This window comes from Bubalus kerabau, chromosome 5 (assembly GCF_029407905.1).
Source record: "Bubalus kerabau isolate K-KA32 ecotype Philippines breed swamp buffalo chromosome 5, PCC_UOA_SB_1v2, whole genome shotgun sequence".
NCBI classification, from domain to species: domain Eukaryota; kingdom Metazoa; phylum Chordata; class Mammalia; order Artiodactyla; family Bovidae; genus Bubalus; species Bubalus kerabau.
Window position 1 is genome coordinate 131049539 of NC_073628.1, and position 24292 is coordinate 131073830.

The 24292-nt window shown below is 42.1% G+C and overlaps 1 protein-coding gene across 2 annotated transcripts in view; it reads right to left on the bottom strand.

Moving 5' to 3' along the window:
• Positions 1–24292, bottom strand: part of ASPM (assembly factor for spindle microtubules) — a 61099-nt gene that overhangs the window by 2510 nt on the left and 34297 nt on the right. Inside the window, exons 17-26 of one of the 2 annotated variants that reach the window (XM_055583134.1) lie at positions 23934–24128; positions 13127–17827; positions 10454–10620; positions 8316–8412; positions 7024–7233; positions 5545–5697; positions 4526–4714; positions 3749–3941; positions 3243–3397; positions 912–1088 (exon numbers count right to left, since the gene is read on the bottom strand). In XM_055583134.1, the coding sequence (XP_055439109.1) occupies positions 912–1088; positions 3243–3397; positions 3749–3941; positions 4526–4714; positions 5545–5697; positions 7024–7233; positions 8316–8412; positions 10454–10620; positions 13127–17827; positions 23934–24128 (6237 nt within the window). Of the gene's footprint in view, positions 1–911; positions 1089–3242; positions 3398–3748; positions 3942–4525; positions 4715–5544; positions 5698–7023; positions 7234–8315; positions 8413–10421; positions 10621–13126; positions 17828–23933; positions 24129–24292 lie in introns of those variants that run through there. The other variant, XR_008715124.1, reaches the window with a different exon arrangement.

Here is a 24292-nt window from a genome sequence, read left to right on the forward strand (position 1 = left end):
TAACAATAAAAAGCCATGTTCTCCAAGTGCAGCAGTTAGACTGGTTTAAACTATAAACTAACTTAAAAGAATCACAAAGAGGGTAAATATTCAAAAATGATATACTTAATTCCATACTGAATAAAAAAAGCAAACATTAGAGTCAATATACCTATTATTTATAGTTACCAAGTCTCATGAATTTTACCTTATCAAAGATAACAGCATTACCCACCTACCTCTCACAGAAGCAGCCCCAGGTCAAGCGCAGTCTCTGGCCCAGACCACTGAGTGCCTACATTTGCTTCCTTCCTTGATGGTCTCCCTACATCTCACACACTGTCCCAAATCCATTCTTCAATCAGCAGCCAAGGTGATGTTAAAACTTAAAGTGAACATATTCCTTTGCTTATAAAACCTTCGGTGGTTTCCCACAGTTCTCAGGATGAAGGTCACAGTCCTATCCCGGCCCACGGTGAGCCCTGCTGCCTGCACACCTGGAGAGGGTAACGCAGAGACCTCACCAGGGGACGCCTGACACGTCTTTACATCACAGCGAGAGGATGCTGCTTCCTGGTTGGCACGGTTCTTCCTTCCCTCAAGTGCATGGAAGCTGGCTGCTCCTGTGTGTACCCAGTCACGTCTGACTCTTTGTGGCCTGATGGACTGCAGCCCGCCAGGCTCCTCTGTCCATGGAAGTTTCCAGGCAAGAATGCTGGAGTGGGTTCCATTTTCCTACTTCAAGGGCTGTAATAAATTCTACTTCTAGAATTCAGCTCCTCTGACACGTGAGGAACAATCAGATCAGCCCCAAAAGCAGGTGTGAACACACACAAAACCCTATTTAAGTTATGATAATTTCTGCATAAAAGTCTTGGGCTTAAGAACATGCAAAAATAACCGCAAAGGAAAAAAAGCTGATGAATACTCACCAAAGCTCGAGTTGTCGTCTTTAATAAAACAGCCAACAAACAACAGGTTTTTGTGAAAATGCTTCTGCTCTTGTCGGCGACTTTGTCACCAGACTTTTCCTGGTACATCTGCATAAGCTCCAGCAGTGTATCTACACAGTTTTCGACATCATAAATCGCTGAAGTTGTCTTCTCATACTGGAGGAGAACAGAACCAGGTTACAAGTTACAATGAGGGCAGATTCTCTTAGAAACACCAACTGAGAAGGAGGCTTAGAGCCAAATTTTGGACCATGTGCATCAAGAGCGAGGACTTCATGAGATGACTTTCCGAGGTCATTTCTGGATCCATCTTATACGCACATGTGCCTTTTAATGTTTTTCTTCCCAACCTACTTTAAAGTTCCACAAAAAATGAATCAAATCTGAAATCTCTGAAAGTGCACACCTTGATGTAAATGAAAACAAGGTAAAAAACAGGGACATTTTAGTGAGACCCTCTCAGAAAAAAGATACCATATCTGTGATAGGCAATCATAGGTTAAGATAACCATAAAGATAAGGTTTACTGCTTGTTACCCTACTCATGCTTCCTGAGAAGAAGGTGAGCTTGCTTTAAAATAAATAAATGTGATGATCACTAGCCAAGAATATATCTTTCATGCTTTAATTGTGAATTGCATCATTAGATTCATGTTGACATCTGCATGGTAACAGATAATGCTACTGGTACTAAGCAATATGAACACTTAGCACTTGTTTGGCACATCTGTGGATCAAGCACATTATGTGCACGGATTCATTTAATTCTCACAATAACATTATGAGAAAGGTACGATGACTACCCTCAGTTTACATTAAAAAAAGGGAAGCACAGAGAGGCTGAGTAACCCAGAGTGAGCAGCAGAGCTGGGATGCAAGCCCAGGCAGTCTGGCATCAGAGTCTCTGTCTCAACCACTACTCCTCAAAGAGAAAAAGCCCAGGGGAAGTCTCGAAGTTACAGCTGATGGATAGGGCGAGGAGGATAAACCTGCCATGTCGACATCTCTGCATGTGTTAGTTTGGTGGAGACTACCTCGAGCAGTCCAAGGCCAAAAGGCTGACGTTTGTACCTAGAGTGTCCCAGGGAGCCCCGAGTACATCGATGGTATCGTCCTGTTTTGCCGGATATGAGAAGAAGAGGTGCTGCTGCTCTGGTACAGCACAGCGTGTGGAGGGTCAGCTCCGGAGGGGGATGGGCGTGAGCCCACGTCTGGCCCCACCACTGACCACACACTGGTCCTCAGGCTGGGACCCTCCCTCCTGTAAGAATGATTATTCCTTCACTACAAGAAGGGAGTGAAAAAGCTGGCTTGAAACTCAACATTAAAAACATGAAGATCGTGGCATCTGATCCCATCACTTCATGACAAATAGGGAAGAAGTGGAAGCAGTGATAAATTTTCTTTTCTTGGGCTCCAAAATCATTGGGGACAGTGACTTCAGCCATGAAATTAAAAGATGTTTGCTCCCTGGAAGGAAAGCTATGACAAACCTAGATAGCATATTAAAAAGCAGAGACATCACTTTGCCAACAAAGGTCCATATAGTCAAAGCTATGGTTTTTCCAGTAGTCATGTACAGATCTGAGAGTTGGACCATAAAGAAGGCTGAGTGCTGAAGAATTGATGCTTTCAAATTGTGGTGTTGGAGAAGACTCTTGAGAGTTCCTTGGTCAGCAAGGAGATCAAACCAGTCAATCCAAAAGGAGATCAACCCTGAAAATTCATTGGAAGAATTGATGCTGAAGCTCTAATACTTTGGCCACCTAATTTTTGATGAGCCAACTCACTGGAAAAGACCCTGATGCTGGGAAAGACTGAAGGCAGGAGGAGAAGGGGATGACGGAGGATGAGATGGTTAGACAGCATTACCAATTCAAGGGACGTGAATTTGAGCAAACTGTGGGAGACAGTGAAGGACAGGGGAACCTGGCAGGCAGCAGTCCACGGGGTCACAAAGTAGACATGACTGAACGAAAAACAACAACCTGATACAAGCCACCTTAGAGGATTAACATGAGGACTTAATAAATGATGCATGAGAAGCATTAGCACGTAGTTAGCAAGTCCTTGATAAATGCTTGCCATCACCGTTATGAATACTACAACAGAAGAAATAAAATCATAAAACATTCAGTGTCTCTATGTACAGCTATGTTAAACGAGTCACCATATCCCCCTAAAACCCTGGCATGCAGTAAACACACTGTAATTTGGGGATCTCAGCTCTAGTGATGAGCAAGCATAGAGCTAACTTGCTGGAGGAGAGCTCTGGACCACGGGACGCTTCACAATTGAGCTGGAAAGTACCTTGGCGACATTAAGCAAGACCTGCATGGCATATCTGATGACCTCCATACACGGGACGCTCCGGTTACAGCTTCGGATCAAGATAAATATTTTAGAGATTGCTCCGCTCTGGGCCATCTTCTCGCAGCAAATTGAAGACAGTCTAGTAACTGCCTCTGAAAGAGGAAGTAAAAAAGAGATATATTCACAACAACAAAAATCAGCATCTTAACTACTCGTGTGTGCTAAGTTGCTTCAGTCCTGTCTGACTCTGTGACCCCATGGATTGTAGCCCGCCAGGCTCCTCTGTCCATGGGGATTCTCCAGGCAAGAATACTGAAGTGGGTTGCCATGCCCTCCTCCAGGGGATCTTCCCGACTCAAGGATCAAACCCATGTCTCTTACATCTCCTGCACTGGCAGGCAGGCTCTTTACCACTACCGCCACCTGGGAAGCCCCTTCTTTGTCTACTCTAAGGTAAAAATGCATTTCTAGCCTTCTACAAGATACTGTTGAAACAAACTAACCCAGGTGCTTCAGGGCCTCAAGCACAGTGGAAAGGTACTTGTACGTCAGGAGATGGTGCAGGGCGATTGCTGTTCTGTGGTAGAGCTTGTTTTCTTCTCGAATCTCCCTGTTAACACACTGAAGTCTCTGTCGAATGGCTTTAGTTTTTGTACTATCATTTTTCTTCCTCCAAGAATATCCTCTCCATAGTGCCTTAAAGGGACAAACCAGTAACTTGAAGATTGCAACCCCTGATGTTGTAAATTTATATCTATATCTTCTTCCAAACAAAGTAAATATTTTCAGTAAAATTATATGAAGCAGTCAGACACTTGACAAGTAGAACTTCAATTAAGGATCTAATAAAGAGCAAAATAAATTTTTCTCAGAAGAAATACATACAATATTCCTGCATATGAGCTAAAGTAGCATTCATTGGTCAAAGGTGGCTAACTGTATTCAAAATGCAAAAATACTTTTGCAGCTCTCAGTCATCAACTTCCTATAGGGAATTTGAAAATAAAGTGCTTAACAATGAAATTATGGTAGCATAGTGCTTATGAATGATTCTTTTGGCCAGCCTTAGATTTCTAGAATGAGTGCGATTGTGCTTTTTAAAATGTTAGATGTAGAATTCCTGGGCGGTCCAGTGGTTAGGACTCAGCACTTTCCATGCTGTGGCCTGAGTTCAATCCCTGATTGGGGAACGAAGATCCTGCAAGCCTTGAGGTATGGCCAAAAAATAAAATGTTAAGTATCATGTAGATGAATTGCAAAATCATAATATTTTCGGTTACCTGAATTTTAGCAATTCTTTTGTTCAAGTTTTCCTGCTTTTTACGGAGGAGGAAACGGCGGACAGCTCTCTGTATTACGGAGGCAGCCCTGCTGTGCTGGCTTGCTTGTTCTCGAGCTTCACGCTGAATGCTTATGATGCTGTATTTCTGAAGAAACCTCTTACGCTGTGATCTTGCTCGAAACCATCTCTGTTTCAGATGGATGAAGATCTTTATTATTTCAGGTTTTTTAAAATAAATGTATACATATATACACAAATGAAATAAATAGAACATTATATTGAATTTCTTTCAACCCTCCCCAGTGGCATTACTTTTCCACTCAAGTTGATGCAGATCCTTCCAGGCCACAGTATGTGAGTGTGAGTGTGTACGTGTGTAAGTGTGTGCATGTGAATTCAACCCTGTACAACATATTCCTCATTTCATAATTTATATAAATCTTATTAAGCTGTGTATTATTCTTCAATTACTTTTTTTACTTAACATACACAAATGGAATTCTTATTCAGAATACATAAAGAACTCCTATAATTTATTAAAAAAAAAAACACTCAACAGAAAAACAAGCAAGGTATATGGAAAAAAATCTTTTAAAGCACACTATACACAGATAAGAATTTGAATAATCAACACAGGTGAAATTTTTTTTTCAGAATTGTTAGCAGTCAAAGGAAATCCAAAACAAAAATGATATAATTTGCCATTCATCAAAATGACAGAAATCACAAAGTCTTCCAATGCCACAAGTTGGCAAGAATGTCTAGAGAGAAACAGGTACCCTCAGATGTTGCTAGCAGAAGAGTAAATGAGTCCAAAGCACCAGAGAATAATTCATAGCTTCAGTACTGTGCCATAAAACATCAACTTATCTCTAAACCATCAAGACATCCTAACAGCTGTGTGGCCAAAGCTAAATGTTACATAACCTTACTAGAGGTATTTGGAAATTGCTTATGAAATATCAAAAAACTTTAAACAAAAATTAGATCACAGTCTTAATGCAAAGGAAAGCTAACCTGAATACAGATGGCTGAGTTAAGCTGTTTATTGTTAGCATGCTTCAGAGCCACATGACGTCTGTAGGCTCTTTGAATTCTAAGAGCAGACAGGTGATAAAAGGCAGCTGCTGCGAAGTGAAGAAGCCGAATTTTGGTTCTCTGCTCTGAGATCTGAAGGAGAAAAAAAGATTAACAATCAAATAGTTAACTCTTGAGACGATCAACCAATGCTTATTTCTGTATATCTTCAATATCAAGTTATATAAATTAGCAATAGTAAGTTAACTTTTAACTATTAAAATTATCTACATTGTAACTTGAAGTAATTATATTCCTTTGCTGTTGTTGTTCAGTCACTAAGTTGTGTCTGACTCTGCGACCCCATGTACTGTAGCACACCAGACTCCTCTGTCCATGGGATCTCCCAGACAAGAATACTGGAGTGGGGAGCCATTTCTACCCTCAGGGGATCTTCCTGACCCAGAGACTGAACTCATGTCTCCTGCTGCATTGGTAGGCGAATTCTTTACCACTGAGCCACCTGGGAAGCCCCCAATTATATTCCTTACAATATTTTCAGTGGTGAAACCCCTAACTGAGGGTATAGAAAGCAAAACTATATTTGGGCACTTCACTCAAGAATTTAGTTAGGCTACCCAATACCAGCTAGTTAAGGCTTAAAAAGTACTAATTGTAACAGGAGAGGTCTGCTGCTGCTGCTAAGTCGCTTCAGTCGTGTCCGACTCTGTGTGACCCCATAGACGGCAGCCCACCAGGCTCCCCCGCCCTTGGGATTCTCCAGGCAAGAACACTGGAGTGGGTTGCCATTTCCTTCTCCAATGCATGAAAGTGAAAAGTGAAAGTGAAGTCGCTCAGTCGTGTCTGACTCTTAGCGACCCCATGGACTGCAGCCTACCAGGCTCCTCTGTCCATGGGATTTTCCAGGCAAGAGTACTGGGCTGGGGTGCGATTGCCTTCTCCGACAGGAGAGGTCTAGGAACACTAAAATCAGGAAGGGCTGGCGTGTTCCAAGCAGACTGGCTGGAGACGGTGATATCAAGCGGGACAAGCATCTGATGGGGTCTCCCCAGTGTCCGGCAGTGTCGCCATGTAGTGGACTCCTGTAGCAGAAGCTCCCGACAGGGGCCTTTGGCCTTCAGAGTTCCAGCTTATACTCAATGAACAAAACACAGATTTCTCCTTTAAGTTTTTTTTTCCTGTTTGCCAGTGCTGCATATATAGGATGCCCAGGACGTTATGAATTCCCTAAGGAGGATTCTTCCCTGCTGAAGGTGTGGAAATTATTGTAGGATGGTCTTACAACGCCCTGACAGAGTTGCCTGTGGTAGCTCAGGACGACTTGGATAACAACCTGCTTCACAGGTGGAGCCCTCACTCAGACTTCAGCTCCTTTGTTAAGATTTATTACACGAGAGAATCTATTTTGTATTTCTGGGGAGCATCCAGGAAACAGATATCCTACTTAAAAATACTCACCCTTTTTCTTACGAGCCAACCACGCACCAGTGCTTGTAGGACAACTGTAGATTTTTTTAATTCAACATATTTCATCCTCTGATGCTTCCCAGCCTTCCTGGCTCGTATGTATCTCTGTATGGTCAAAGCAGCTGATTTCTGCTGGAGAAACGCCTGCCTTGCTTTATATCCTCTGAAATTTGCTTGGATCAAACAAGCAGCTTGATGTCTCTATAAGGAAAAATTTGCAAGTGATGTTAACATATAGATATAATATTTCAACTCACTGGAGGTTCTGGAATTTCTCAATGTAAAATAAAATGTATAATTATATTTTTTAGTTTAAGATGTCATGTCATAGATTTCAAAACCCATAGAGGTCTATAGCTCAAAGTGAAGTTTTATGGGGATGTAAACCAGGAGCTATAGATACCAGGTACTCTTCCCCTCTCTTCCTCTTAATACTTTTCATTGTGAATGAGCAAAGGACTAATATTACTACAGGACAGATGCACCTAATAAAACAACTAGTTACACTCTAAAGGAGAATGGACGTCATAAGCAGCTGTGAGGGAAGCTGTCAGCAGCTTCAAGAACCGCAGTGCAGGCCCAGCCCATCATAGGTTCCTCAGTTCCAGAACATCCTTACAATCAGCCATCATAGGTTCCTCGGTTCCAGAACATCCTTACAATCAAATTCCAAGCCATGTAAATCTCTGGATTGAAACAGGAACTAGATTTGTTTTATGACACAGACCCCCACGTATTAGTTGAGTGACCTTGAGCAAATCCCTTTTCGTCTCCAGACCTTGCTTTACTCATCTATAAAATGGGAATGTTGACAATAACTATCTCATGAGAATCCCCTTAGTAAATATATAATAGAAGGTATAATAATAATAGTGGGTATATAATCATACATAGTGAATATTACATGAATGTAAAAATTTACAAGTAAACTTTTAATTTATTAAAAGATCATAGGTATCAGTACTATTCTAAACCTGATGCTAAATATTTTAAATAGATCACCAATTGTGGCTGAAAGAGTATGTGTCTGACTCATACAGATAAGATATGCTACATCTATTATGACTTTTTTCCAAATAAATCACTTCAAACTTTGAGAATACTTTATAAATATAGGTACACACACAAAAAAAATTTACAAATAGTATTTTTATGAGTGAATATAATTTTTAATTGACTGCAATGATGTAATTAAAATAAATGTATAGTTAGGTCTTTACTCTTTTTGTTTTCTATTTTCTAAAGTAGTTCTTTACACATGAACTGCTTTTTTTAACACCTACTTTAGTCATTAAGGATTGTTCATGAGTTGTTCTTCCAGAGAGTACAGCTCTCCATCTTCTCTGAATGATGACTGCTGATGCTCTCACATTCAAAAACCTACAAAGCAATTATTGGAAAGCAATTTCAAATTAATTTATTCAGTAAGTATTTATTGCCCACCCCCTATAAATACTAAAGGAGAAAGAAGGTATACGAAAGGCAAGGAGAGAATAAATAGAAACTGGAAACGAGTAATTTATATTAGATTCTAGCAATCAGGATGGTACACACACACACACAGAGACACAACAGGACAACACAAGGCAAAAGAAATTTTACAATTGGCAATATTTCAGTGGTCAAGAAATATTAAGTTCTAGAATGACAAAAAATTCTGAACTGGATCAGGAGAAAGTAGGATTAGCTAGCTCTAGAGAAAAGCCTCAATAAAGGGGTGGTGGTAGAATGAATGGCAGAGAATAAAATCTGAGTCCACATTGTAATCAAGTCTTTAAGCAGACAGAGGTGGTCAAGAAGAGCGTGTGGGACGGTGGAACAGCATCAGCAAGTGAGAAGTGGACACTCAACTAAAAGAAAAGATGAGTGCTATCAAAAGATCTAAAAAAGACAGAACCGGAGAAAAACTTAAAATGTGAGGGACAGCGACTAAACCATAGTGCCAATATAGCAGTAATAGGCGACAACATAGAACGGGCAGGTCTTTATCTGTTTGTTCACAACTGTGTGGAAAAGACAGAGAGATTAACTAAGTCATGTCACCACTTTTCCTAGAAAATAAGGCTGAATGTCAACAGGAAAACTAAATACTGGTCCTTAATAGCTGAGAACAGCAACTATACGTTTATTTGTTAAGCCTGACTCTACCCATGGAATTAAATCAAGAAACGCTTATAATATGAGTGTGCTCTCCTAAAACAATCTTTAAACCACTGATACAATAATTCATCAATTCTGGGAATGGAAGAAAAAATTCTTACACTATGGAATAAACAATAACATGAACAATCTGGTAAGAGCTTCTGAAAATGTGTTTCAAAGAAATGAAGTAGGAAGAGGGAAACAGAATTAACATAGACAAGTTGGTAATTATGTCATCATTAAGGATAGAGAACAGGTGATAATACAAGGTTAAAAAAAAAAAAGGAAAGAAATGTTGCCAAAACTAAATCAACAAACAAAATGGACCAGTGCATTAACAAGCAAAGCAACAGCACTAGATCATTTTCCCTACTTCCCATGCCTCCATCCGTACCCTTATCCTTAAGAACCTGAGTTAAGCAAGTTTAAGTAAATACTTTCACATCACTTCATGGCAAGTAGATGGGGGAAAAGTGGAAACAGTGACAGATTTTATTTTCTTGGGCTCCAAAATCGCTGTGGATGGTGACTGTAGCCACGAAATGAAAAGATGCTTGCTCCTTGGAAGAAAAGCTGTAACAAACCTAAACAACATATTAAAAAGCAGAGACATCACTTTGCCAACAAAGGTCCATATAGTCAAAGCTGTTTTTCCAGTAGTCACATATAGATCTGAGAGTTGGACCAGAAAGAAGGCTGAGCACCAAAGAATTGATGCTTTTGAATTGTGATGCTAAGAGAAGACTCTCGAGAGTCCCTTGGACTGCAAGGAGATCCAACCAGTCCATCCTAAAGGAGATCAGTCCTGAATATTCATTGGAAGGACTGATAGCTGAAGCTGAAACTCCAATACTTGGGCCACCTGATGCAAAGAGCTGACTCATTAGAAAAGACCCTGATGCTGGGAAAGATTGAGGGCAGGAGGAGAAGGGGATGACAGAAGATGAGATGGTTGGATGGCATCACTCACTCAATGGACATGAGTTTGAGCAAACTCTGGGAGATAGTGAAGGACAGGGAAGGCTGGCGTGCTACAGTCCATGGGGTTTCAAAGAATCAGACGTGACTGAGCAACTGGACGACAACAACTGGATTATGCCATCAAGGCTCGATCTCAAAAAAATGAAACAATCTCAGAGATGATTTTGTTACAATAATGGAGAAAACATCAACAAACCATATAAATTAAGCATAGCAACCATTTAAAAGAAAAACCAACAAGCGGTATTATTTGATGCTGTACACACACGCCACACTGTCCTCTAAGCTGACACAGTACCGTCTTCGCTGATGCTGGGTGCAGAAGCAACGCTGAATGATTCCAACAGCTCTTAACACAGCCAGATACTCCCTACGTGCTTTGCAGCACCTGTACCAGGCTTGAATCCTGCAGGCAGCTTTCACTTCTCGCAAATATTTCCTGGCTTTGTGTCTCCTCCACACAGCCTATTAAACAAATAAACATAACAAATATGCAATGAGATGTCTAATTTTTTTTTTTAGTCAGTATTGGAAAACAACTAATATAAGTTCAGGCAGACAAGATCAACTGCAGAAACGCCATCACATCCCAACTCATCTGTGAGGCTCGCTTGCTCCTGACACCTGAGCCCTCTGAGAACAGCGGGCTGGTCCGTGCTTTTACCCCGTGGCTGGCTGCCGGCTAGGCCTCACCTAACCCTAGCAAGTATTTGAGCTGTAAGATCTGCACAAAGCCTGGGAAGCCAGGTGTGTGCGCTGCCCTCACCTTCTCAACCCTGTGAAGGAACACAAAGGACATGCATGCACCGACTCCGCTTCCGGGGAGAGGAAGGGGATCGCCCCACCGCCCTCCCCACCCCACCTCAGATGCACCTGGGTTCAGGCCAACCGGCTGCGGAATCCCAGCGTCCATCCACCCGCGACCATCAGACTTTCCGATTCTGGCAACCCTGCAGCTGACTAAAAGCTTAAGTGATAGTTACAACTTCTTAAGTGCTTAGCGCTACACTCAGCGCTAGGATTCCTTATGGTAACACAGGTAGGTACGATTACCTCTAATTTAGAGATGAGGAAATGAAGGCCCAGAGGAACTGACACCAGTAAAAGAACTTGCTGATGTCACAGGTAATAAGCAGCAGATCTGTCTTATTTAATCTTGACAAATATCTTGTGAGATGATAATTAAGCTCTCTCTTTCACAAAACAGAAATTAACGCTAAGAGACTTGTTACCTCATAGGAAGTGAATAGGGTCAAAATCTGATCCCGAGTCTATTTGATTTCAAAATACCTACAACAAATATGATAACTACCTCCTTCGTGGGGGTCGGTTTCTAAATTCAGTTGACAGGCGAGAGTGATATGTAGGTCAAACTGACTCGTGTGGTGTCCTTGACTCGGAGTATCTCTATATGGTTGTATGTAGACAAGCACCCCCTAGTGGGAGCCAGGTGTCAGTCTTTTTGTCTCCGCGGCTCTGTTTAGGTTCCATGTGAGGCCAATCCCACCCTCCATTCACATGGACCCTGCCTTCTGTTCAGTGCAATTCACTTTCCCCACCCCACTGCCTACAGCTTCCTGACTGGCCACCCGCAGCCTAGTCCATCTTCCACATTCCTGCGGGGCATGTGGGAATGCAGTTTCCTGACCAGGGATTGAACCTGTGCTCCCTGAATTGGGAGCGCAGAGTCTTAACCACTGGGCTGCCAGGCAAGACCCTGCCTGAGTAATTTTAAAAAGATAAACTAGGATTCTGGTCCTCCCCTTAAACTCATCTAGAACTTCTTTTAGTCCAGAGGATGAAAGCTAACCTTTTTCCGTCTTACAGAGCTGCCCACCTCTCACTCCATGGACTGCCATCCTGGTCTCAGATCAGCTTTATTGCACACCTGTGCTCACTCTCAGCTTAGAGCTCTGTGTTACCCCCTAGAGCTGGAATACTCCTTCAATACAGTTTACTAGGCTATTTCCTTCAGCTTAAGCTTAACTCTTATCTTAAACCCCACTTATTCCAAGAAGCCTTCTCTGATCACTGGGACCAGCTTAGGTTTCCCTTCTCTGTGTTCCCAGCCACATCCATTTCTCATTCTGTATTATGATGAAGAAATTTCCATATATTGATGTATGAGGAAGTCATTTCGGCTATCACATGACTTAACTTGAACTTTATGTTAACTAAAACAGCCTGTTTTGTGGACTATTAAACATATACTGTATATCTGCTTTAGCTGTTAAAGAAAAGAAAGCATTTAAAAATCAAAATGGATTAACTGTGGTTCAGGTGTCCAAAATGGAGCCAAGTGGCTATCGTGGATGAGGTTTGACATGTTTCAGCATCACTGAGAACTTGAACTTTATATTAAACTCAAGGATACCACTGCTGCTGCTGCTAAGTCACTTCAGTTGTATCCAACTCTGTGAGACCCCACAGACAGCAGCCCACCAGGCTCCCCTGTCCCTGGGACTCTCCAGGCAAGAACACTGGAGTGGGTTGCCATTTCCTTCTCCAATGCATGAAAGTGAAAAGTCAAAGTGGAGTCGCTCAGTCGTGTCCGACTCTTAGTGACTCCATTGACTGCAGCCCACCAGGCTCCTCCGTCCATGGGATTTTCTAGGCAAGGGTAATGGAGTGGGGTGCCATTGCCTTCTCTGAAGGATACCACTAGCTGTTCTCAAAACATGTAAGGTTGCCAGCTGCAACCATATGGTCTCAAAGTCTTCACTTTTAACTATGCATTCATAACTTAACTTTAGGGTGATCATGTCCAGAACAATCTTGTTCTGTGCTGTCTTGGGTAGACAATTATCGGCACCTTTTACCCAACTTCAAAAATCTTCCATTTTGGAAGGTAAATGAAATGGTTACATAAACTAACTCTTATTCTTTATAACCTGCTATGGCTCATTTTGAAAATTCTATGAAATACTGGTCAAAGGATGAATGAAAGCTTTATACTTAAATACATAAATACCTGGATTTTTATGGTGCTATCTTTAAGTTTCCGAAACTTCCGTTTCTGTATAAATCCTTTCACTCTAGCTTGAATAATGATTACAGCGCTCCTTATTTGTAAGTACAGTTCTCTTTGATGTTTTGCAGGCAGAGAGGCTCTGTGGGGATTCTGCAAACCCACTGCTGCTTCTCTGTACAGTAAGAACTGTTTTCTGCTTTGCTGTGTCCTGAAGCACCGCTGTAACGTGAGGGCCGCCCTTTTCTGCTGAAGGAATCTTCTGCGATATACGGCCATCTGAAGGAAGGACTGAATTCGCAGGGCAGCACGCCTCTGTTTTTCCAATCTTCTTGTGACCATTTTACGGAAAGCTTTTTGAATTGTGACTGCAGCCTTTCTTTGAGAATGCTGCTCTGTTTCCTGTGAAGGGCCAACCAGAGAGGTTTTATACAGCCCTTGAGCCACAAGTGCTGGGCTCGGGCCAGCTTCATGCTGGCTCTCAGTCCTGTGACAGTAGAATGCAGGCTGGGTAGCGGGGGCTGCCATCTTTTTGTCGGGCATGGTTTTTAATTTCTGTCTAACTTTCATGCCTCTGAAAGCAGCCTGAATAGTTCGTGCAGATTTCTGAATGGCTAAAAATTCCTTCCTCTTCATTTTCACTCTGACATACGACCTGTAGTGGTTCTGTATGACACCAACTGCTCTTTTCTTGGCCTGGTAATCAGCTCTGGCCCGGTGCCTTCGGTAGCATGACTGAATTCGTGTGGCAGCCAGGTGCATGCGTTGGATACCCCTTCGTGCCTTAAAGCCTCTGAAACAAGACTGGATACAGATGACTGCCTGGGTTCGCACTGCCATTAGCACTCTGTATCTTCTTTGAACCCAAACTACCTTTGCCCTGAAGTGGAGATAGTGCTTCCGTGTTTTAAAGGCTCTAAAATGCTTCTGAACAGTAATGGCAGCTTGATGCCGCCTTTCCTCAGTCAGTCTCCTTATGACCATATCCTGAAAGTCAGCTCGGGCACAGGTTGCTGCTTTGAGTGCATCGTGTTGAAGAGCTTTCCTTTTACTTGCTCTGTATTTTTCTTGTATTACTTTTGTAGCCCACTGAAGCTTTTGGTAGACAAAATGTTGCCTGTACATTCTGTATGTGCTTTGTATTATGACAGCAGCTCTGTGCTTTTGCCTTAAAAGCTGTCTTGCTTTCAGCCCTTTATATGCAGCCTGAATGACCACTGCAGAATGCCTCCATCTGATGTAAAGTGCTCTTTGCAGTTTTGCAGCTTTGCATGCCCGGTAACGCTGCTGAATGAGGACCGCGGCATGTTTCCAGGTCTGAAAGGCCAGGTGTGCTCTGTGCATTCTGAAGCTTGCCTGGATGAGGGCTGCAGCCCTGTGCATCTCCTGTAACTGCTTCTTTACCATCCGTCTTCGGTAAGACGCCTGGATTATGATGGCTGCCTTCTGTAACTCCAGGAATCGGTGCAGGTGGTGTTTGGCACAGATGGTGGCTCGGTACTTCCTCTGAACAAAAACAGCAGCTTTCTTGAGGGAAAGGAATCTTTTCCTCATCATTATAGACCTAAACCTGCTCTGAATCAGGGTCGCGGAGGCATGCATCCTTTTCAGACGTCTTCTGACTCTCATACCCCTGAACGCAGCCTGGAGGACCAGCGCAGAGTGTCGTTGCTGGAGGTACTGTCTCCTCTGTAGGCGCACAGCCCGGCTTGCCCGGAACCGCTGCTGGATGACCTGCGAGGCGCGCCTCCAGGCTTGGTACCTCGCCCGCGTGCGGTGCCTCCTGAACGCGGCCTGGAGGACCGTGGCCGCCCTGCGCATCTCCTGTATCTTCTTCCTCACCATCCACCCCCTGTACCAGGACTGGATTTTGATAGCTGCCTTCTGCAACCGGAGCTGTTGTAAGTGATGCCTTGTGCAAACCTTTGCACGGTATTTTCTCTGAACCCACACGGCGGTCTTCCTGAGAGACAGGAATCTTCTTCTCATCACCAGAGTCCTAAACCTCTGCTGGATTACGGCTGCGGCGGAGTGCATGGCTTTTAAGCGTCTTCGCGCTCTCATGCCCCTGAAAGCAGCCTGAATGCAGATCGCGGAGCGTCTCAGCTGGTTGTACCTTCGCAGTTGTGCGTGCCTTTCCCTCGCTGCCCGGTACTTCTGCTGTACCGTTTTCGTCACCTTCTTTAACTTATTAAAATAGGCTTGCTGCCGGTGCCCCCTGTAGTGGGCCTGGATGAGCGTGGCCGCGGTCCGCATCCTTCTCAGGCTCTGTCTAACTCTTGCCCCTCTGAGAGCTGCCTGGAGGAGGGCAATGGCTTTCAGAATCGTCAGGTACTTTGCACGCTGAGCTCTACCTTGGCGGTACGCTCTGTACCTTACCTGAATTATGATGGCTGCTGTTCTCATTTGCTGATACCTCCTCCGTGACTGCTGCATTTTGAAGGTGGCTTTGATAAGAGTGGCTGCCGTGTGCATGCGCCGGATCTGTCTTCTTGCTCTGACTCCTCTATAGACGGCCTGGATTTTCAGTGCTGCCTTCTTAACAGCAAGATATTCCTCACGCTGACGGCCTGTGAGCTTAGCCGCGCGATACCACCTCTGAATGATGACGGCCGCTGCTCTGTAGCTGGCGTACTTTTTTCTGGCTTGGTACGCTCGGTATCTGGACTGTATGGTGGCGGCTGCCTGGTGCATCTCCTTCACTTTCTTCCTCACTCTCACACCTCGAAAAGCTGACTGTAGGATTATTGCAGCTGCTTTGGTTTTCAGAAACGAATGATGCTGTTTTCTTCCTGTACGATAAGCCCGATAATGCATTTGAATTAGATGAGCCGCTTTTCCCATGATTCCCCATCTCTTCCGCTGCACGTGCCTTCGGTAGTAGGCCTGTATGATGGTGGCGCATCTCTGTCGCTTCTGAATCCGCCTCCTGGCTGCTCGGCCCCTCCAGGCGGACTGGAGCATCACTGCCGCCCGGCGCAGGGCCATGTACTCCGTCCGCTGCCTCCGCCCTGCGGCACGCGCTCTCAGATGCTGCTGGATCACAGATGCTGCCGTTTTTAACACCCTGAACTCCTTCTGGGCCCTGGCCATTCTGAAAGCAGACTGAATCTTCACTGCAGCTTCATGTTCCTTTCTCATCTGCTTCCGAACTTTCCAGCCACGGTAAGCGGACTGGAGAGAAATCGCAGCTGTCCTTGTTTTGAAGAAATGGCTTCTTATGGCAGAAACAGTCTTGCGTGTCCTGTACCATCTCTGAATCTTGAGGGCAGACTGAAGCACGGATTGATACTTTGTCCTCTGACGATAGCCTCTAAAAGCAGCTTGAATTTTTAGAGCAGCTGCAGATTGCTGTTGCAGCTGCCGGCGGACCTTATACCCTCTGTAAGCGGCCTGCAAGCAGGTCACGGCTCTTCTGACTTGCAGGAAGTGCTTCCTCTGCTGGGCCCCTGCTCTGTGCGCACGATAGTAACGCTGAATGACAACAGCTGCGTGACAGACTTTCAGGTAGTCCAGCCGCATTTTTCTCATCCTAAAGTAAGACTGCAGCGAAACAGCGGCTTTTCTCTGCAGCCTCACCTGCTTCCGAACCAGGTACCCTCTGAGGAAAGCTTGCAGTTTGATGCAAGAGGCCCGCCGATGTTCTCTCTGTTGTGCAATTGCTCTTAAATGTAAATATTGTTTGCGGGCTAGCTTCATCCTGACAATGGATTGTAACTTTACTGTAGCCTTTTTGAGCCTCAGAAACTTTCTTCTGAAAGCATAAGCCCTGTAATATGATTGAATCTTTACAATGGATGTGAGGATGTGAAGAAACTTTTTCCTGGCCTGCATTCTCCTGCACGCAGACTGCAGGACGATGACAGCAGAACGTGTCTTCTGGTAAGAGGCCAGAACTTCCTTGGCTGACATGTAAGCTCGGAAGTGAATCTGAATTATGAGGGTGGCTTTCTTCATCTTCTGGTATGTCTGTAATTGTTGACGTCTCCTTATGTGTGCCTGCAGCCTGATGATGTTTTTCTTAAGGTTTAGAAATCGGAGTCTGTCCTGCCTCATTCTCCAGTACGACTGTAAGACACAAGCGGCCCTGATCTGCCTGCATAAGTTACGTGCTCTCCTTCCCCTGAAAGCAGCCTGCAGGCGGATGGCTGCAGCGCGTTTCTGCAAATAGCCTGTGCGCTCAACCTTTCCTTTCACGTACGCTCTGTAGTGCTTCTGCAGAGTCAGGATAGATTCTCTGGTCCTTGTATATAACTTTTGGGCTTGAAAGCACCGAAATCTTGCCTGAATGATGATAACGCAAGATCTAAGGTAAATGTACTTCCGTAATTCTCTGTGCCTCCTATACCAGGATTGTATGACCACGGCAGCTCTTTCTTCTTGAGCACATTTCCGGACATGCCATTGTCTGAAAGCTCTTTGCAATGTTATGGCAGCATTTATTTGTGATTGCCTCTTACGTCGCCTCCATCTCCTGAAGGCGGACTGGATTACAAGAGTGGATGATCTTAGCAGTTCATATCTCTGTCGATCCTGCTTGCTTCTCACATGAGCACGCCAGCGCCTCTGAATTGTAACAGTAGCCCAATGGTATCGTTTGTAAGAAGCAACAGCAATGATCATTCTTATCTTAGATTGCAGGAAAATTGAATAATATTTCAATTTCAGAAACTGCTTTCTAGTGGAATATCTTCTCCAGTGTCTCTGAAAAAAGAAAGGACAGAAAATAAAATAGACACAACTTTCTATGCTTAAGACCTTTGAAACTATCACTTTTCCTAACATTTTGCTTAAAAACAAACATAGTAAACTTAAAAGCAATATATTTCTAAAGGAGATACTTGTCTCTTTTGTTTATAGTTTGTTTCTATGTTGATACAACTGTAGCCAATACAAAAATCTTTCTCGAAATACTAATGATATTTACATAGCATTTGTACTCAGGAGACATAAGAAATATAAATAAGTTTTTGTTATATTAGAATAACATACTAGAAAAATTAAAAAAAAATAGTAATATTCTGCTATCTATTGATTCTAAGTAAATTCCTATGACTATATCTCTGGTTCTTATATTCCACCTTCTATCAAGGTTGATAAGATATAATGACTGGAAACTGTTCATAGGCCTGGTAATGCCGACAAAGGTCCATACAGTCAAAGCTGTGGTTTTTCCAGAGTCAGGTACGGATGTAAGAGCTGGACCATAAAGAAGGCTAAGAGCCAAAGAATTGATGCTTTCAAATTATGGGGCCGGAGAAAACTTAAGAGTCTCTGGGACAGCAAGGAGATCAAATCAGTTAATTCTCAAAATCAACCTTGACTATTCATTGGAAGGACTGATGCAAAGCTGAAGCTCCAATACTTTGGCCAACTGATGCAAAGAGCTGACTCACTGGAAAAGACTGATGCTGGGAAGAACTGAAGTCAAAAGAAGGGGGCAGCAGAGGATGAGATGGTGAGATAGCATCACTGACTCAATGGACATTGAGCAAACTCTGGGAGACAGTGAAGGATAGGGAAGCTTAGCATGCTGCAGTCCCTGGGATCACAAAGAATCAGGCATGACTTGGCAACTGAACAACAACAGATGTCAACAAAGAGTTTTGAGAAATAAGTGAGGCAGATCACTTTCTGAGTCAGTATTTTCATTAAGAATAAGATTCAGGAATTATAGTTACTTGGTTAAAAAATGTAATTCTGGAAAGACTTGAGGGGTAAGAAGCCGTTTGCCATCTGCTTCCTTCCCAGCACCCCCTGTTCCCTAACCCTGTAGTTATCCCAGCAATGTGCAAGCTGTGAAGTCTTAAGCAGATCCTGGCTGCTGGTCATCAAGCTCTGGACAGTCTGCTCTAGCTGTAAGATGATTCTTCTGTCCAAAACACTCCAAATATTGCTAAGGTGGGGTGGAAAGTAATGGAAGGATTAAGAGTCTCAGATAAAAAAATCAAAGATACAACTAAGAACCAAATGGGAATATCAGAACTAAAAAACACAGTAACCAAAACAACAACAAAACCTCACTGGATGGCTCAATAGTGGAATGTACATGATGGAAGAGTCAATGAACTTGAAGATCAATGCAAAGTATCAATGCAGAATGAGAAAGGAAAAAAAAATGATTGGGGAAAAAATTGTCTCAACCAATATATCCTTCAATAGGCAAATGGATAAACAACTGTATTATATCTATAAAATGGAATGTCATTCAGTGTAAGCTACTGAGGCAGGAAAAGACTATTTAAACTTAAATGTGTATTTGTGAAGTGAGAGAATCTATCTGAAAAGGCTATATATCTCTGAATTCAAACTGTAGGACATCCTGGAAAAAGCAAAAATAGACAGTAAAAACAACAGTGATTGCCCAGGATTTTGAAGAAGGGTAAGAGATGAATATGTAAAGCAGAAAGGATTTTTAGGGCAGGATTTTTGTCAAACATACAACTGTACCAGATAAATAGTGAAACCCTTGGAAACTAAGGACTTCAGTTAATTATAATGCATCATTGTGGGTTCATAAATTGCAAACACGATACCATAAAAAAAGAAAGCAAAGCAACAGAAATGATAAAATCTGCACTAATAGAATATGATTCTCATGTACTCCTTAAAATTTTATTATGATTGAAAGCAGAAATTATAATATTGCCTGATGTGGTTTCAGTTGTATGTAAGTTTAATAAATAAAACTGCTGCTGCTGCTGCTAAGTCGCTGCTAAAACATAAAAGTGAGGGAGGGGAGCAAAGGGATCTAGATAGTGGTAAGTTTTCTACATTCCATTTAAAGTGATAAAGTATTGATTCTAAGTAAAAGTTTTGTATACTGAAATGCCTATACCGACCAAAAAAACAAAAAAAAAAGACACCCCCCCCAAAAAAAACAAAAAACACAAAAAATCTCCCAAATAAATCCCTGTACAGAGGAATAAAATAATAATTAAAACAAAAAAAGATAAACTAAAATGAAACACTAAAAAGTATTCAAATAATTGAAGAGACAGGAAAGAGGGAAGAGAAAAATGAAAGAAAGCTAACATTCAGAAAATAAATGATAAAATGACAGACCAAAGCCCAAACATATTGATAAATATCTGAAATATAAATGGCCTAAATCACCAATTAAAAGACAGAGATTTTCAAAACATAAAAACTAAATGCTGTCAAGACTTCAAGCCATATATAACGATTTAAGTAACTAATAAGTAAAATAAAGGGAAAAAATATACCCTGCAAATGATAATCAAGTGAAAGCTAGTTTGGTTATAGTAAGAACGTGCAAAGTAGACTTTAGAACAAAGAAAATTATGAGGGATAAAAAGGAACAATAAACAATGATAAAAAAACTCAACTCACCTAGAGGACAGAACAATTCCAAATGTGTACACACCTAACAAAACATCTTCAAATACATGTAGATAAAACCAAAGAGGGAAAGACAATATCCACAATTATGTTGGCGACTTAACCACCGCGTTCTTGGCACAAGAATAAGTAAACAGAACATCAGTAAGGACATAAAAGAACTATCGACCTGACATTTATAGAACACTGCATCCAACAACAGAACACACGTTCTTTTCCAGGACACAGAACATTCACCAAGACTAGGACCAACTTTTTCTGTAAAACATTTATAGACAAATCACTGATAAAGAACTTGTATCCAGTATATAGAAAGAAATCTCAAAACTCAGTAAGATAAGCACTCAGTTATAAAAATGGTCAAAAGACTTCAACACACTTTATAAAGAAGATGACTGAAAGGCAATTAAGCATTTGAAAACATATACATAGCCTTTGAGAAAATGCAAATTAAAACCAAGAGACCACTACACACTTATCAGAACGGGTGAAACACAAGCGATCAGCGTTGCTGAGGATATGGAGCAATTAGAACCCTTACACACTGGGGGTGGGCATGCAAAATGGAATAAGGCAGTCTAGAGGGTTGCGCGATGTCTAAGCTATGGTTTTTCCAGTAGTCATGTATGGATGCAACAGTTGGACTATAAAGAAAGCTGAGTGCCGAATGCGACAGCTGGACTATAAAGAAAGCTGAGCGCCAAAGAACTGATACTTTTGAACTGTGGTGTTGGAGAAGACTCTTGAGAGTCCTTTGGACTGCAAGGAGATCCAACCAGTCCATCCTACAGGAAATCAGTCCTGAATATTCATTGGAAGGACTGATGCTGAAGCTGAAACTCCAATACTTTAGCCACCTGATGCGAAGAACTGACTCATTTGAAAAGACCCTGATGCTGGGAAAAATTGAAGGCGGGAGGAGAAGGGGACGACAGAGGATGAGATGGTTGCATGGCATCACTGACTCAATGGACATGAGTCTGAGTAAACTCCAGGATTTGGTGATGGACAGGGAGGCCTGACGTGCTGCAGTCCATGGGGTTATAAAGAGTTGGACACGACTGAGTGACTGAACTCATCTATAAAGCTAAACATATACTTAACAAATGACCCATCAATCCCATTCCTAGATATTTACCCTAACAGAATGAAATCACCTAAAACTGGAAACAATGCAAATATCCTTCAACAGATGAACATTTAATCAAACTGTGGCACATCCACACCAGGGAACACTACGCAGCAATGAAGGAGAATGCATGCACTGACACATGCCACACCTGACACATGCCACACCAGGATGAGGCTCCAAGGCCTCCTGCAGAGGAAAGGCCAGTCTCCAAGGCTGACCTAGTGTAAGGCTCCCTTATGTGATATTTTTAAAAAGGCAAAACCATAGTAACAGAGAACAGAGCTTGGTGCATGGGTGTGGAGGAAGAGCGGACCACAGAGAAATGGAATGCAAAAGTTCTTCTGGGAGATGGACTGTTCACAACCTGTGTGTGTGTTTAAATTTGTGTAACTGCACACCAAAAAAAGACATGCACATTTTACTGAGTGTTATTAATAATTTGAAAATTAAAAATTTAATTTTAATCTGCATAAAGTTAAAATTTATTAAATTTAAATTTTAAAAAATATCTAAGTAAAGGTATTTAAGACTTCTTGCATCAGATAATAAAATCATTTTAGGAGGCTTTTAAAGAAGGCCTGAATAAATAGGTATTTATTAATACCATGTTCAGTAGCTAAAGGTATCAATTCTAACTTAACTGACATATTCAGTTAAATCTCAAATTCTGATATTTTTTAAACTTCAGATTCAAAATCTGTAAGAAAATGCAGAGGACTTAGGATAGCTAAAAACTTCTTAAAGAAAACAAAAGAAGTCTTTGTCTACCAGATGTTCAGATTTCTTGTAAAGCCAGAGTATATGGTTCGATGGGAGACAAAAAGAACAATGAAATAGTAAAAAAAATTCTAGAAACAGAACCACACGCGTAAGAATACGTGCTCGGGGAATCCCCAGGCAGTGCAGCCGTGAGGACGCTGGCTTCCACTGCAGGGGACGGGGGTTCAGTTTGTTGGGGGCTAAGACCCCGCATGCTGCCCTGCGCAGCGAAAAGACCCCGCATGCTGCCCTGCGCAGCGAAAAGACCCCGCATGCTGCCCTGTGCAGCGAAAAGACCCCGCATGCTGCCCTGCGCAGCGAAAAGAGACTTGATGCGCACAACAGGTAGCACGGCGAGGCAAGGCTGGTCACTTCAGTGACCTGTGACTGACACAGCGGCTATCCACATATACAAAACGAAATATGGTCCCTGGCACAAATCATATGCAGGAATTAATTTCAAGAGAGATCTAAATGTGAAAGACCACACATTAATGCTTTCAGAATAGAATATAGTGTAGGAGAATATCTTCAAAGTCTTAGCAGTTAAACAAGTACTCCTCAAATGGTTAAAAAAAAAAAACACCCCCACACAACCCACTAACCACAGAAGAAAATTAAGAATTTTCACTGGAAATATATAAAACTATAAATAATGGTCTGGGAGAAGATATTTACAACATACATATCCAACAAGGACCAATAACCAGAATATATAAAGATCTCACACAAATCCACAAGAAGGCAATCAAAATAAAAAATGGAAAAAAAAAAGATCCTTGAAAAAACACTTCACAAAAGATTTTCAGTATAAAGAGGTGTTCAGTGTCATTCATTATCAACAAAACGCAAACTAAAACTATTCTAAGGTACCACTACTAGAATCACTGAAATTAAAGACATAACCTCCAGGTATTTTAAACAGCCGGTGGTCCTACAACCAGCTTAGAAAACTCCTCGTCAGTATCTACTAAAACTGAAACACATACGCCTTCAGGCAAACGACTGCACTCGTAGGTATGTGCCAAACAGAGTGTATATATTTCACGTTCATAAAACCTTTAGTCATACAGCTCAAAACCAGAAACCCAGATATCCATCGACAATAGAAGAGATGAATAAATTGTAGGATATCATATGCTGGGAAAGACTGATGACAAGAGAAGAAGGGGGTGACAAAGGATAGATCGCTGGATTACCAACTCACTGGACATGAATTTGAGCTAACTTCAGGCGAGAGTGGAGGACAGGGAAGCCTCGTGTGCTGCAGTCCACGGAGTCTCAAAGAGTTGGACAGGACTGAGCAACTGAGCAACAACAAAATGGGGTGCAGAATTAAACTGTTCCCCCTGTCAGAGCGAAGTAGGTGCTTCGATTTGTTTGATCCTCATGTTCAACATAACCAAGAGTTTTACATGTAGTAGGGAGATACCAAATATTTGTTAAAGTGCTAGATAAAATTTAGAAGCCTAAAATTTAATTTAAAACTTTACCATATTTTACTCCCTTAAAAATGTCATAAAACCTTTTTAAATCTAAAAATTGAGAATACCATACCTGAATAATAGATGCTGATTTACTGTGAACTCTTTCTAGTTTTTCCTTTTTCAACATTAATAGTTTTCTCTTTGCTAAGGCTCTTCGCCAATATTTCTGAATGACCAATGCTGCGCTGACCTTCTTTTTAAATCGTTGTTTAGTGAGGAAATTGATTATAGCTGATTGAATAATTCTTGCAGCTTTGTCTCTCTCCTAAAAGAAAAAAAAAAGGCAAAAATGAAGTAAACAGTCACTTGAGACCCTAAGCCATTATTTGTAAGAAGTCAGATTGGGCTTCCCAGGTGGCTCAGTGGTAAAGAATCTGCCTGCCAATGCAGGAGACACAGGAGATGTGGGTTGATCCCTGGGTCAAGAAG